Below are 16,527 nucleotides of genomic sequence, written 5' to 3' on the forward strand. Positions count from 1 at the left end.
ACCATCGGATTCAAAATGTCGCATCGGATTAGCAGTCGATATGAGAGATCCCAGAACCTGTTTTTCAACGGTAAGACGCCCGCCAGCACTTCAAGACTCATCGTATGGGTTGATTGCATGCAACCCAAGGCAATACGTAAACAACGATACTGAATTCTTTCCAGTTTAATGAAATGAATATTCGTAGCGGAGCGGAAACAGAAACATCCATATTCCATTACTGACAATATCGTCGTTTTGTACAACCTGATCAGGTCTCCTGGGTGAGAGCCCCACCAAGTTCCGGTTATTGTACGAAGGAAATTGATTCTCTGTAGGCATTTTCGTTTCAAATACCTAATGTGACATCCCCAGGTACCTTTGGAATCGAACCAGACCCCGAGATATTTAAATGTGAAAACCTGAGCTATGGTTTCACCCCCTAGTTGAAGCTGTAATTGCGCAGGTTCTCGCTTCCTTGAAAATACAACCAGCTCAGTTTTCTCCGTAGAGAACTCGATACCCATTTGAAAAGCCCATGTCGACAAGTTATCGAGGGTATCTTGCAATGGTCCTTGGAGATCGGCAGCTTTGGGTCCTATAATAGACACAACGCTGTCGTCGGCAAGTTGTCTTAGCGTGCAAGATGTGTTGATACATTCATCAATGTTATTTACGTAAAAGTTGTATAAAAGGGGACTTAAGCATGAGCCCTGAGGAAGACCCATGTAACTGAATCGCTTTGTCGTCAAATCACCATGCTCAAAATGCATGTGTTTCTCGGACAATAGATTATATAAAAAGTTGTTCAAAACTGGTGAAAGACCATGCTGATGCAACTTCTCAGATAGAACGTTAATGGAAACTGAATCGAATGCCCCCTTGATGTCGAGGAAAACTGATGCCATTTGTTCTTTACGAGCAAATGCCATTTGAATTTCTGTTGAGAGCAACGCTAGACAATCGTTCGTTCCTTTGCCCCTGCGGAACCCAAATTGTGTACCTGAAAGCAATCCATTTGTTTCGACCCAATTGTCTAGACGGAAGAGAATCATTTTCTCCAACAATTTCCGAATACAGGAAAGCATAGCAATCGGCCGATACGAATTGTGATCGGAGGCTGGTTTTCCAGGTTTTTGAATAGTAATAACTCTCACTTCTCTCCATTCGTGTGGGACAATATTACCCTCGAGGAACTTGTTGAATAAATTCAACAAGCGCCTTTTGGCAGAGTCGGGCAGATTTTTCAACAAGTTGAATTTAATTCTGTCTAACCCCGGGGCTCTATTGTTACACGACAAGAGCGCAAGTGAGAACTCTACCATCGAAAACGGTGTTTCGTTTGTATTCAATGTCGCGACGCGGGATATCTTCTGTTCCGGAACAGAATCAGGACATACTTTCTTAGCGAAATCAAATATCCAGCGGTTAGAATATTCCTCGCTTTCGTTCGCGTGATTTCGATTGCGCATGCGACGGGCCGTATTCCAAAGAGTGCCCATTGCTGTTTCTCTCGTTAATCCGTCAACAAACCTTCGCCAGTACCCGCTTTTCTTAGCTTTAATCAGACTTTTCATTTGAAATTCTAACGCCGCGTATTTCCGATAATTATCTGGAGTTCCGTTCCTTCTAAACGAGATGAAGGCTGAAGCTTTTTTCGTTTTCAGCTCTGAGCACTCTTTGTCCCACCATGGGTTGGGAGAACGTATAATAGTTTGCGCGCTAGGTAGTCGTTTCGTCTGAGCTTGAATTGCGGTGTGAAGAATCAAGCCAGCCAAAAATGTATACTCTTCCTCCGGAGGAAGCTCCTGTGATGTTTCTAGTTTCTCAGATATCGAGCTCGCGTAACGTTTCCAATCAATGTTTCGTGTGAAATCGTACGAAACATTGATTGTTTCCGATGGTCTTCCACGGTTGGTGATAGAAACTATGATCGGCAAGTGATCGCTACCGTGAGGATCACAGATTACCTTCCACTTGCAATCTAACTGTAGCGAAGTCGAGCAAAGGGATAAATCCAGCGCACTTGGTTGTGCTGGCGGTCTAGGGTTCCGTGTCATTTCTCCCGTGTTTAGAATTGTCAAATTGAAGTTGTCATACAGATCTTGGATTAACGAAGAACGATTATCATCATATAAGCAGCCCCATCCTGTACCATGCGAGTTAAAGTCCCCTAAAACCAGCCGCGGTGAAGGAAGAAGTTCTATGATGTCTGCAAGCCGACGATGCCCTATCGAGACTCTGGGAGGAATGTAGATAGAAGCTATACATAGATCTTTGCCTTTAATATTAATTTGGCAAGCAACAACTTCAATTCCCGGTGTCGAGGGGAGGTTAATACGATAAAATGAATAGCACTTTTTAATCCCTAAAAGTACCCCTCCATAAGAGTCTTCTCGGTCCAGGCGGATTATGTTAAAATTATGGAAGTCGAGGTTGATGTTAGAAGTAAGCCAAGTTTCACTCAAGGAGAATACATCGCAATTATGAGTATGTATTAAGCGTTTGAAAGAATCAAGTTTTGGGATGATACTTCTGCAATTCCACTGAAGCACAATGATCATATCTTCGATTCTCAGTGGTAAATTATCCATCAAAAGATACGATCGCTGCAAGGAGGGGCCATTGTTCAGTCAACTGTTTTAAAAATGTCCTTACTGTTGGCAGTAGAGCAGTTAGGAAGCTTTTCAGAGGATCAGTAATATTGAAGGCTGTTAATATCCAGTCCACGATATCAGAAAATTTCAATAATCCAGCGTTTGTTGGATTTTCTGGTTGTGCTTTGGGGTCATTCGGGTTTTTTGATGCCCCAGGAAGTGCTGGGTACTCCTTATCATCCCTAAGTTTTTTGAACCCAGGAGGTGTTTGCTTCGGTTTTGAGTCAGCACTTTTTGTTTCCGTTTGGTTTTTTTGTGACGAAGAGGACAGTCTGAGGCCTTTACGAGGAAGCTTGGGAGAAGCCAGATTTTGTCTTTTCCTGCTTCCTTCAACCTGTGTGTAGGAAGGTCCTTCGCCTGGGTCGTCAGAGTTATCCTCTTCAACTGGCAAGATTGCAAACGGGTTCTCAGGGGTCGATGGAGTGGTTCTTTTTAAGATTTCCGCATAAGAACGTTTGGAACGTTCTTTCACGGATCGCTTCAATTTCTCCGCACGCTGTATGTACGTAGGGCACACCAAAAGATCATGAGGATTCTCCCCGCAGTAGCAACACTTTTCCACTGCTCTTCTGCAGAGATCGTCCTCATGGGCCTCTCCGCATTTGCCGCATCGCAGTTTGTTGCAACAATAGGTTGCCGTATGACCTAGCTGTTTGCAGCTTGTACAATGCATTACCCGCGGTACATACAGCCGAACAGGTAGACGAACTCCACTCACTACCAAATAATTTGGAAGTGCAGATCCGGCAAAAGTCACGCGAAATGAGTCCGATTGGTAAAATTTACCATCTATCGATTTGGAGTGCAATTGCTTGCACTCCAAAATTTTCACTGGTTGAAGGTCGGGGTTTTTGAAACGGCCTACCCCGTCCTTCATCAGATCTTCGATTGTCAGACTTTCGTCACGGACCACACCGTCGATCTCCACCACATGAGACGGGACGTACACGCGGTACTCCTTCGTGAACAACTCGCTGGTAGCAATCTCGTTTGCTTGCTTCAGGTCGGACACAACAACGCGTAACTTGTTTGGCGAAACCTTATCTATTGTTTTTATTGCCGAGTAATGTTTTTCCAGGTCCCGAGCAATATTTAAAACTCTGAGAGACTTTAATTTGGGCCGGAAGTATACCATCCACGGACCCCCCGAGCCATCGTCTTGGTAAACTTTTTGGCGAGCAGGCAATATCTTAGAGGGAAATGGAGGCATCGGAGAGGGAGATGGCATCGGAGAGGGAGATGGTATCGGAGGGGGAGATGGTATCGGAGGGGGAGATGGTATCGGAGGGGTAGATGGCATCTCGGAAGCAAACTCAGCCTCTAAATGTTCTTCGTTCATTCGTTCAGCTTCGCCCTCCTCCGAGACACCCCCACTGTCATCAATATTCATATTTAAAGTGCGGGAGTAAAGAAGTCTCCCGCACTTGAAATGAGAAAGAAAGAAATAAAATGAAAAGAAAATATATGGATAGTAAAAGTTGAAAGAAAAAGTTTGAGAAAATACTTAACAGTATGTCACGGTAAGCTGTTAGGTGAGTTGCTCCTTCACTCCTTCGTTGTGCTTCAGCGTGACCTTGACTCAGGATTTAGCTGCTGCGATGCGGGTAGCAAACAATAGAAATAACTGCTGCCCGAGGATAGCACAATAGCGTCTACTGTCGATACCGATACAAAACCGGTGCACAGACAGAACTCACTTGCGGGGATGCTACTTTTTGTCACTTTTATTTAATGCCTATACTACAGCCTCTGCTGTGATAGGCACCTTCGTCTTACCGATGTCGATTGTTAAAAAAACGCGTGTGCTCACTTCGAACATTCGGTTACGAATGATCTCACAGCCTTGTTGAAGATCACGATCAATTTAACATTCCAATCGCTATAGAACCAAACTGTTTCTATCGTTGATTCGTTCACGACGGCCTGGATCGAATTATAGGATATATTTAGCCAAGCTCGCTCCTTGAACTTAGGCGTATGCGCTTTGGAATTCCGCTTAGTATAACGGCGTACTATTCGTAGTTGCTCTGCTTTGCCTAAAGACGTGAGAGACTGGCTCTCGATCGATACGAACGGAAGCATTACGCTCCTCTGTACGATTAGCTCGGTTATTAATTGCAGAACGAATACTATCGCTATCCTTCACAATACGGCCACAACGACCGCTATTAGGGGCAATCGGTCGGTATGATTCACGATATTAAAGTTGTCAAAACAATTTGCCTTATTGTTATTGTTTTCATTATAATAAGGTTTATTTATCCTCGGTTTTATTCATCTGGTCTTTTACTGATGTGAAAACTACCTTACAGTTCTTTGTGTTTTTTTTATTTTATTAAGTGACTATAACAAAAATTTTCCGGCATACAGATTTTTCCAACTCTGCTCGGTGAACGAGATGGAACCTACTATTTCTTCCATACCGAAGTATGTGATCTATAATATAGGAAAAAATAGAGTTCAGCTCCGTACTTTCATTTCGTACGTGGTAATTCAAAGCTAATACCTTTTTTTATAACTCTGGGCCTCGTGTTAATCCGATCAAGTTTTATACCACCCAATCTCCTTCCGATTCACAGAACTCACATATTGTTTTCCTTCTAAGAATTTCGTTTAATATATTGTAATGAAACAACATACGTAACCATGGATAACTGTTATTTAAAATCAACATTTTTCGTACTTTGTTGCCAGTTTCAATATTTTTTCAATCAATTCCGTTTTGACATTACCAGTTACTGAGGGGTAGTTAAATTTGCGATACAGTTTTCATAAACGAGTGGCAGGTCGTGTCGTCGGATCAGCTTACTTGCAGGGATGCCTGATTTCATTAGGCTTTGCTTAATATTCGAAAACTAATCGTCGCAATAAATTATGGGATTACGTTAATAATATATTTAACTTTTTTGGCGATGTGATGCATGTAATGAATGTAATGAAAAAAATAAATACAGTCTAGAAAGCGGACTGGATGTTTCTGATAAGCTACATCATGACATATGCGAGTATTGTCCAACTAAAAGAATATTAGGAATGACCGCTAAAATGCTTAAAGAATCAAGTCTGTTAGTCTGTGGTTAACTTTCTATTTAAAAAATCGGCTGGAGATTAACCTATAGACTCAAGAATGCACATGCACTGGTTTTATTTTTATATGACATTTACAAGATAAACAACCTTCAAGGTTCGTAAGACAATCTGACACTCGTAGAAAAAGTTATTAATGGAGAACTATCACAAGATCCGAACAATGACTCATTCCTTAACATGCATATTAATGCATCGCTTCTGCTGGTGGTCGAAATATGATTTTGCTTCTAGGCACGGTGATTTCTATTATAGGGTCTCAAAATAAAAATACGGAGACGAAATAGTACTCAACTTTTGACTACTATTTCGTCTCCGTGTGGTATTGTTTATTTTTTCCAAACCTTCGACTGATACAGAGTTGCCGTGTTATTTTTTCAAAAATCTGTCTCTGACTCAAAAAATTATCTGGATTTGTCTGTGTCTAACCATGTACAAGGATATTTTGACCGAGTTTCATTTTCAAGAACCAGAAAAGTAGGAAAAGGTCTCACCACCTATCATCTGGAGGCCAAAAGCGTATCATCTGATCATCAGTATCATCAGCATACACTGAAAATCGAGTTTACTCATTTTTCGTGGAGAAATTGCTCATCGTGGAGCTTTTCCATGAGTTACCTAAAATATCATATAAACTAGGTAGCGAGCATTGACAAAGTTGTCATGAAAACACCGTGGGTAATCTTCTATTTGCTGATTATTTAGTTCATTACTAGTTAGTCTGGTTTATGCAATATGCTAATTATTAAAAACGCAGAGATGTACACTGATAAAAATTTGCACGATCGATTTATATGTAAACATCACTTCAATTCAATACGCTTTTTCATATCAATACTGTGTGGGATGCATAAGTGTGTACCATCATTCCTGTATTACCAACAGTGTACAAGGTGCTGAACTGTAAGGCAACATGAACCGAATGCCCTAACTGACGGCGTGGCGTCTCAACCGAGGCTACCAACATGAAAAGAACTGAATCCAGTACATATTTCCCGCGCCAGCCCAGTTCCCTCCGAGACTACACGAGAGTCAGGTAAGCCACGTCGTGCTTGAAACGGCATCAAGTCGAAGGTGCTTGCTATTGGCAAGAAGCGTAAAGTTCACAAATACATACCAAAGCGATTTGTTTCAAGATTTCATGTGCAAATTCACTAAGATGCGAAATTAGATTATTTTTCACTTAGCTTTGGTGTGTTTTTTTCTTTGGACGTGATGTGTTTCGCTATTGAATCGAACTACATGTGTTACACACATCATTTTCTAGTGGGAATGAGTACAGCACAAATGTATGTGCAAAACACTTGAATCGGTCAACTCTGTTTCAATTGAAATCTATGTGGACATTCACATGAAATGCATATAGAATCTAGAGGTAACGATAAATCTGATCGTTTTTAAGTGCATTTCATATAGGGGGACGGGTATAGCGTGATGGGTAAGTCGATGCCTTTCACGCAGCCCGCCTGGGTTCGATTCCCAACCCCGCACATAGGGTCAGAAAGTTTTTCTGGCCCGAAGAGGCGAATGACATTAATGTTAAAGCCTCTATAATTGAAACAAAAAAAAAAGTGCATTTCATATAAACGTCGCATGATTTCCACTAAATATCAATAGTTTGTACAGTCATTTTATGAGTTGAGTGTTTATTTTCATAAATTTCCTGTGTTCTACAAGCAGTGATAGATCGAATGCTTTGCACATGATGCTAGCGTGCAAATTATTTTGAGTGTAATTTAGTTGATTTTGGGTAGGTTTCTACCCAAAACTAAGCAGCGGCTGGTAAGGGTGTATTCCTCTTCAAGTTTGTTTTGTTACGTAAGTGAACTACACCACCAGGGCTTCGACGACGTTCATTTCCCATTCATGAAAAATGTTCTAGAACTGGCACATGGATAGTAACCTTACAGATCGTTCATTTGAATTCAAACCGAGTGTCCGGTTAGACGTGATTTCGTCTTGTTTTGTGAGGCGATAGTGTGTGTAAGACTAGAGCTGTCAAAAATCTGGTGGAAGCAGATTCTCCGAAGAATTGCATCATAAGTTTCCAGAAACGTGATTTTCGTGAGCCGTGTTTTAAGCCCCACAGGACGTAGAAATATGTTGAAGGCAGCGAAATATTTAACCCGTACACTTGCGGAGAACCGTAGTCTATTGCAGAATGTAAGTTGAACAGAATTTTCTAGCTTTTCCACTGCCATATATTACGGGCAGGATGGTGCAAAACAGCGCCGTAGAAACATGGAAGATAAACGTGAAGTGAGGTTAGGAAGTTTGAGTGCTTGTGTAATCACTTCAGTCGTTACTATAACGAAAAAAAAGGATTCTTTCGTGAAACTTCTGGCGGCACATGATCTTTGAACTCGGTCCGGAAAATGGTTGGCTTATCTTTGTTCTTCTTTTTTTTTCTCACACGCAGGGTGGAATCATCGGCAACAGTCTGCAGGCTCGATTTAAGTAAGTACATTGCATTATTATCATGAATATAGCGATCAATGATAAGGAAAACATTACTGGGTCGAAAATTTCAGAAGTAGACTTGCACTTTCGTTGAATAGAACTTACTGGTGAGCAGTAACGTTGTTTACATTGGAAAATTAACATGAATCAAGGTTATCTTGAAATTTACTTGGAAAATACATATTTAATTTATTTGAAGGATGTAATCAAGTTTGAAAAATAATCTTATAAAAAGATCATTTTCTCACCCTCGAGAATTGTTGCGTCAGATTTTTGGAAGTTTAATTAAATGATTACGAAATCGTTTAACTGTATCAAAGAAAATGCGGAAACAATTTTGCTGTTAATTGTATTCAATTTCAGTTCTATGAAATGAAATTTACAAAATTTGAATTTGAACACAGTAAAATGAAATGGTCTATGATTAGTTGTTCTGATAAATTCTACTAAATGTAAAAATCTTACTAATGAAGTAATAAGTACGCGATTAAATTTCTGTTTCTACATCTAATTTTAACACGTTTGCTTCTACCGGTAGAAACGAACATCTATGCGAAAATAAGAGATGAAATTCTTATTTTCAACAAGTCCAATTGGAATTGATACATCATGTGATTGATGTTAAAGAGATTTGTTCTTTGTTTCAAGCCATAGGATTTTTTAAAAAAAAGTTGAACATTCTAGATTTGCTGCAATCAAGTAAGAATCTACAACAAATTTGACAAGAATCCGATCTGTCTTTTGTTCCGAAAACGTTTTGTGGCAATGATTCTGTTTTATATTTACGTAGAATCACAGATAATAGCCTGTATATGTTCGAACAAAATTTCGAATCGAAACAAAATCAATTTTGTGACTTCAATATGCAACAAAACAGAAATATCGCGTGTTGTCAATCCAGCACCCTAATTAGTGTCAATTGCGACGACATCGGCAAGTGTTTACCAGGCTTTGAGTTTTTAATACAAATAGGCGGGTGGGTAATGTCAGAGATATAACTAGAAATGATTTGAACACGAATAAAACTGACAATAATGCTGACGATAGCATTTCATTGTTAGAAAAGTATTCGATAGTTCAATGGGTTGTTTTTGGGTTTTTTATATCAATACAAGTGTTGAATTTTCTTGATATTGTACAAATTCAAGAGCATTTCCCTTGTATGCGAAGCTTCTTGCTAAATAATCTTTATCGTTTCAAATGACGCATCAACCAATCTGGCTTTCTAGCCAACGCGGCCAACTATACCGATTTTTGTACTCGATACAGCAATACAGATATGCTCGCTTAGAACCCGATAATCCAATTTTCATACAAATAAAAACCGATTTTTATTTTTTATGTTTGGTTGCATAGTGTTGAACCAGGTGGTGGGACCTTTGTTTTTGCTCTCAAAACTAGTGCGCTTCAAATAGATTGTTCAAGATAGATGTTGTACAGATTGTTTATTCCACCAAATACAGATATTAAAAAAAAACCGTTGGCAGCTCTGCCTCTAGCTCTGACGAATTCAAGGAAAGAAAATATCCAACCGCAAAATAGGACAAGATGTGATCCAAGTAAATTCTGTCGCTTACTGAACACTTTTTGTCTGTCTGTAGAAAGGTAATAGTATTGCTGGAAAACTCGACATTTGAACGGAGACCCATAGTGTTCTACACCATTCGACTCAGCTCCTCGAGGTCGGAAAATGTCTGTGTGTGCAACTGATTTCCACACTCTTAAGCTCGTTTGAAAGCTACCTAGGGTCATTGTTCAAGTTGATGTGACATAACCGAAAAACCGCACTTTTGGCATCGACTGAATTTTCTCGAAGATGACTTAACGAATTTCGATAAACTTAGGCTTATTTGAAAACTAACAACTAACTGGTCAAATTTGATACGGTTGATGTGAACATTTCCGTTTCAGTAGATGCAATAATATATGTGACGTAATTGACAAATCTAAAAAAGTTTCTCGGAGATAAAAAAATTGATTTAGAAAAAATGAGACTAGTTTAAAAGCCACTATCAGATCAGCTCAGAAAACAAATGGCCGAAGATAAAATCTTATGAATGTTTTAATGAGACTATTTAAATGTCAAGAGGAAAGCATTATCACACCAATAGGGTTTTTAATACTGTGTAGTTGCACGGGGAAAATTTTGAATATTACATCAAGGTTTGATTGTGTCGTTTATGTTTAATTGGTTTTTGAAATTTGAATAATAAACTAATTATTTTATTGAATTTTATGTTATCAAAATTAAATAGTTTTAACCGAATCCTGAGATGTTCAAATTCTCTATTATGGCATTCTTCATATATTTTTCATATATGTTTTATACATTGTCATATGTTTCAGATACAATTAGTGGGGGAACATTTTTACACCTCCCAAGAGGTTTCGTCAACACTAAGCATATTATCATAAATAAGGTAATACACCCATATCGGTTTTACCGTGCCATATAAAATGAATCCATATTATTTAAAATAAATCTTGCAAAAAATCCGTGTTATTTAAAATGAAAATTAAAATTTCGTATTATTTGAACATAATTTGAACATTCTACAAATATTAATCGTCAATATACATATGCTTGTCGAAGGTTGCATAGCTAAGAAATTTGTTAATAAATAAAAAAAAATAGCGCACATTCAAGTATAAGAGGAAATTTTTTCACCAAATTTTAAAGTTTGGAAACTACTATATATTGAAATATATAAGAAAATACTCTTTTAGAAGAAAAGTGCACTCTGACATTAGTTTTTCACAGTAGTTATTATTTTCATTACACATACTACTAGTGAAATTGAAAAAAAAGTGGAGATAGGCATCCAAAGAACTTTCAGTTAAATCTAATATGGTACAAATCGGCTAAAACATCTTCGAGAAAAGCGTGTGTCATTATTTTCATTTGTTAACACCCTGTAATTCGGGAACTGCAAATCGGATTCGAATGAAACATGAATGGGGCTCTAATAGCTTCCATTTGAATTTAAGTTTGTAAAAATCGGTCCAGTATTCGTTGAGGAAAGGGAGTGACCTTATTTTCATATTTATGGTGCATATCACTGTGTAATTCCAGAATTAGAAGTAATTCGTAAAGTCGTAATTTAAAATCTGTTCATCAGTCATCTCCGAGAAAATTGAGTGACATTTTCCACTTTTTTATGCATTCCGTAACCAGAAGGCGGATCCAAATATAACTCAGGAACTTTGTGTGAGTCTATATGACCTTTCATTTGAACATAAAGTTATGAAAATCGGGTTTCTCGTCTCTGCGGTCTCCGAGAAAATTGAGTGACAATATTTATCACAATCATATTCGCACACCAAAGACAAAGCTCAGTTGGTCGAGCCAAGTCGAAACCCTCCGGCCCTAAGTTCGAAAGTTGGTTTTGACATCATCGGACCAACTGTGCAACGTATTGGGCCAACGAAGGACTTCTGTAGAACGTTTTTCCTTACCGGATGGCTATTACGTTTGCATATAAAAATGACTTTTTCCTGCAGTTAACCGGAACATTCGGGCTGAATGACTTTGGTACTACATCGATATTCAGTCGCTCCATTTCCTCCAAAGATCGCTTCGAGTAGTGGACCGACGCCAGATCCGGCCAGTACACCGTATCTTCGCGCTTATGGAATATCTTGATATACGACGCAACTTCCGGCAGGCATTTCGTATTATAAATTTCCTTGTTTAGCCTGGAGCGAAATAAGAGCGGCTTTGACCCACCCTTCCCGCTGATTGTCAGGCACAGTAGTACCTTGGTGTGTGAATTCATCTCGGAGCTCACTTCCTTCGTGGGGAAAGTAAAATAAGAAGTACCTTGCCTGGATGATAACCAGGGTAAGATAGATCTCGTCGTCTATCACCACCACCACGTCGCGATTCGCCGGGAAAATCGAGTTGACCATCTTATTCAGTCGCTGCTGCTGCGTCATAGCTTGCAGCTCCAAAACCAGTGGACGCGATTTCCGCTTCATGACATGTACCTTATGATCAAAAAAGAACCGGAATTTTCATTTTGAAATTCCCGCGCTTGTCCAATCGGTAAACTTTTTTCTCTCAACATTGGCAACACTTTTATACACATTCTGTCAAATTTTGACGCATATCGTACGATTAGTTTTTGTTTGGCGTCTATACAAAGAAGTTGAAAAATTTTCGTGTGGCGATTTTTATAATGGATGGTTTCGGCTCGCCTTCGAAGCGCCATTCGGTCGATTGTTGTGCGGTTTCGACGTCATATTCATAGATCCACACCTCATCAAATCGCCACACGAAAATTTTTCAACTTCTTTGTATAGACGCCAAACAAAAACTAATCGTACGATATGCGTCAAAATTTGACAGAATGTGTATAAAAGTGTTGCCAACGTTGAGAGAATAAAAGTTTACCGATTGGACAAGCGCGGGAATTTTAACATGAAAATTCCGGTTCTTTTTTGATCATAAGGTATGTTCATGTTCGCCAGGTACATTTCACTGTTTGGCCGGTTGCACCGACCTTCCGGTCAAGCGCACTTTGCGATGTAGTCACTTTTCCCTCGGCCTTCCTCTTCAGGTTCCTTTGGAGCTTCTTGTCGCTCAGGGTCTTCGGCCGTCCGGCACCGGGCCTTCTTTCGATGCTTTGATGTTATAGATGCCAGCATGTGCCTTAGATGTTATAGATGCCAGCATGTGCGTATCCGGCGTCCACAAAGTGCCTTACGATGCCCGTTTTTGACGCGACGAGGTGTCGTTCTTTGAACGCCCACTTCTGAACGGAGTTGCTTCACTGTTTTTGCCATCACGGTTAGAGTTCGATCGATAGAGCTGTCGAAATCCATGGTAAACTCATTATTTTTTTTTTCAAACGTTAGATCTCAATTATTTTTTTTTTGCAAACATCAGATCTCAATAACATTCAACAGTGTGCTGGCAGACGAGGACCTCTCATTTGCAACTATTTTAATCAGAATCGGCCCGGTTATCTCTAAGCTCTCTACCTAACAGCAACACACATAGATAATTGCTCAGATCGTCGAGCTGAATCGAAAGATATAGGAAAGTCGGTCTTCGGACCTCGGAAAATTTTTCCAAAGTTTGAGCGAATTGTTTAGGGGTTAGCCTTATTTTGTGCAATTAAGGGATTAGCCTTGTACCTAAGACACATAACCGTTTTTATTTGTTTTATTCGGTTTCGTGTCCTAAGCACAAAATAAGGCTAACTTTTGAACAATCAATTCAATTGACCCTGAAATGCATGAATTAAGTTACCATGCTCTACGTCTCTGATTGACACATTTATTTGTACCTCAATGAACTGAAATGTATTTAAAACAATCAATATCTTATTGTTATTTTCAGATCCGACACCGTCAAGGGTGCCGTAATCGGAATCGATCTCGGTACGACCAACTCCTGCGTTGCCGTGATGGAAGGTAAACAGGCCAAAGTTATTGAGAATGCTGAAGGTGCCCGCACTACACCGTCGCATGTCGCCTTTACCAAAGACGGTGAACGGTTGGTCGGTATGCCGGCCAAACGACAGGCTGTAACAAATTCTGCCAATACCTTTTATGCGACCAAACGCTTGATCGGCCGTCGTTTCGAAGATCCGGAAATCAAGAAAGATTTAAAAAATCTTTCCTACAAAGTGGTCAAAGCTTCTAATGGGGATGCCTGGGTGCAGGCCACCGACGGCAAGCTCTATTCGCCCAGCCAGATCGGAGCGTTTGTATTGGTAAAAATGAAGGAAACGGCTGAGGCATATCTGAATACGAACGTAAAAAATGCCGTTGTAACGGTGCCGGCTTATTTCAACGACTCGCAAAGACAGGCAACTAAGGATGCTGGTCAGATTGCTGGTTTGAATGTGCTTCGTGTGATAAACGAACCGACTGCTGCTGCTCTTGCGTATGGTATGGATAAAAGTGAGGATAAAATAATTGCCGTCTATGATTTAGGAGGTGGTACCTTCGATATCTCAATTCTGGAGATCCAGAAGGGCGTGTTTGAGGTTAAATCGACCAATGGTGATACTCTGCTGGGCGGAGAGGACTTTGACAACCATATTGTCAATTATTTGGTAGGAGAGTTCAAAAAAGACCAGGGTATTGACATCACCAAGGATCCAATGGCAATGCAACGGTTGAAGGAAGCTGCTGAGAAGGCAAAATGCGAACTTTCGTCTTCTGTCCAGACCGACATTAATCTGCCTTACATCACAATGGATGCTTCGGGACCGAAACATTTGAATCTAAAGTTCACTCGTGCTAAATTGGAACAGTTGGTTGGGGAACTGATCAAACGTACGATAGCTCCATGCCAAAAGGCATTATCCGATGCGGAAGTATCAAAGTCAGACATTGGAGAAGTACTACTCGTTGGAGGTATGACTCGTATGCCAAAGGTCCAGCAAACTGTGCAAGAAATCTTCGGGCGCACTCCATCTCGTGCTGTCAACCCAGATGAGGCTGTCGCTGTCGGTGCTGCAGTACAAGGTGGTGTTCTTGCGGGTGATGTCACGGATGTGCTCTTGCTTGACGTTACTCCCCTGTCACTTGGTATCGAAACGTTGGGTGGTGTGTTCACTCGCTTAATCACTCGTAACACCACCATTCCGACCAAGAAATCTCAGGTCTTCTCCACAGGTAAGAGATTTTATAAACAAATTGTAAGATTATTTTTTAACTATGCTACCTCGATTTACAGCCGCTGATGGTCAAACACAGGTCGAGATCAAGGTGCACCAGGGTGAACGTGAAATGGCATCCGACAACAAAATGCTTGGTTCCTTCACGTTGGTAGGAATTCCACCTGCCCCTCGTGGAGTGCCACAGATCGAAGTTGTTTTCGACATCGATGCCAACGGCATTGTGCATGTGTCTGCAAAGGACAAGGGAACCGGAAAGGAACAACAGAGTACGTGAAATTCTCATTTCCTTGCTCATCCTGAAATATGGATCAATTATTTCAATCATTGCTTATTTTTCTACTTTCCAGTTGTGATTCAATCTTCCGGTGGCTTGAGCAAGGACGAAATTGAAAACATGATCAAAAACGCTGAGCAGTATGCTGCCACCGACAAACTGAAGAAGGAACGTATCGAAGCGATCAATCAAGCCGAAGGTATAGTGCACGACACTGAGTCGAAAATGGAAGAATTCAAAGATCAGTTACCCAAAGAAGAGGTATGTCTAGTATGAAGCAATTCTTAATAGAACTCGACGATATAATGTTCCGTTTTTTACAGTGTGATAAACTACGGGAAGAAATCACCAAAGTGCGGGAAATCTTGGCCAACAAGGACGATGCAGATCCAGAGGAAATCCGAAAGACTGTCAGCACACTTCAACAATCGTCACTGAAATTGTTCGAAATGGCATACAAGAAGGTTTGTTGTAGATAGCGACTTGAAGGAAAGTGTACAGTTATTGAAATTATATTCGTTTTTGTTCGCAGATGGCTTCAGAGCGCGAAAGCAGCGATAGTAGTTCCAGCAGTTCTAGCAGCAGCAGTAACGAAGAAGCTGAGAAAAAAGAAAACAAAAACTAAAAACATATTGCTTTATGAAGCAATTAACACAAAACAGAAACATCTTGTAAAAATAGTTGTAGCCATTATAATAGATTTAGTGAAATTCGGTCAGACATTACTATGGAAGAATACAAACACACAATTTATCCAGTATCCTAGTTTTATCAGCTGATCGCTAGTGTCTTGCTAATCTCTGAAGGACTTTACTGAGGATGAAACATGATGACTAATGTGTGACGGCTATCATAGTGAGAATCGTTCTGAAGTTACTAGCGTATAAGTTATTGTATTCTGCGAATGCCAGTTTCATTTCGGCAAGACCGAGGGAGTCGATAGTGAGACTTTTTCACATTTGCGATTTTCGTTGAGATCAGTGCATCACTTGATAAGTTTTTCAGCGGGAATGTCAAGATTTTGATTTGAATGGATTTTGCTATTTTAAACAATGTTATATTTCTACTTAACGGAATTAAACCATTTCAAAATCATAGTTGGAAGATCTTTTTTTAATTCTATATCTCGGCCATTTTTTTAGCCATCTCACAAAATCAATATTTTGTCAATTTGATTCGGAATTCAGCATGATTTCCCAATGGATTTCGAATCAGATGCAACAATGGTTTCTGACTCGGATCGGAATCGGTTGTTGTATCTGATTCGGGATCTATTTGCAAAATATACTGAATTCCGAATCAAATTCCAGATGAGTTAACTTGGGACTGTACGTGATACTGGTAATAGGAAAAAATCAAGCGAAGTGAAGTGGAAGTGAGAACGGTAATAAGGGCCACCGTTGTGCGTGTGAAAATAGTGAAAATAAGTCAGTTT

General features: G+C 39.9%; 1 protein-coding gene across 1 annotated transcript; it reads left to right on the top strand.

The window, feature by feature from the left end:
- Positions 1-7,632: 7,632 nt before the first annotated feature.
- On the top strand, positions 7,633-16,189 carry LOC131435568 (heat shock 70 kDa protein cognate 5). The gene is made up of 7 exons (XM_058603592.1): positions 7,633-7,886; positions 8,143-8,180; positions 13,528-14,813; positions 14,875-15,084; positions 15,166-15,353; positions 15,416-15,556; positions 15,625-16,189. The coding sequence occupies exons 1-7, from the start codon at positions 7,824-7,826 to the stop codon at positions 15,715-15,717; spliced, it is 2,019 nt and encodes a 672-aa protein (XP_058459575.1). The 5' UTR covers positions 7,633-7,823; the 3' UTR covers positions 15,718-16,189.
- The last annotated feature ends 338 nt before the right edge of the window (positions 16,190-16,527 follow it).

Source organism: Malaya genurostris, chromosome 3, assembly GCF_030247185.1.
Source record: "Malaya genurostris strain Urasoe2022 chromosome 3, Malgen_1.1, whole genome shotgun sequence".
NCBI classification, from domain to species: Eukaryota; Metazoa; Arthropoda; class Insecta; order Diptera; family Culicidae; genus Malaya; species Malaya genurostris.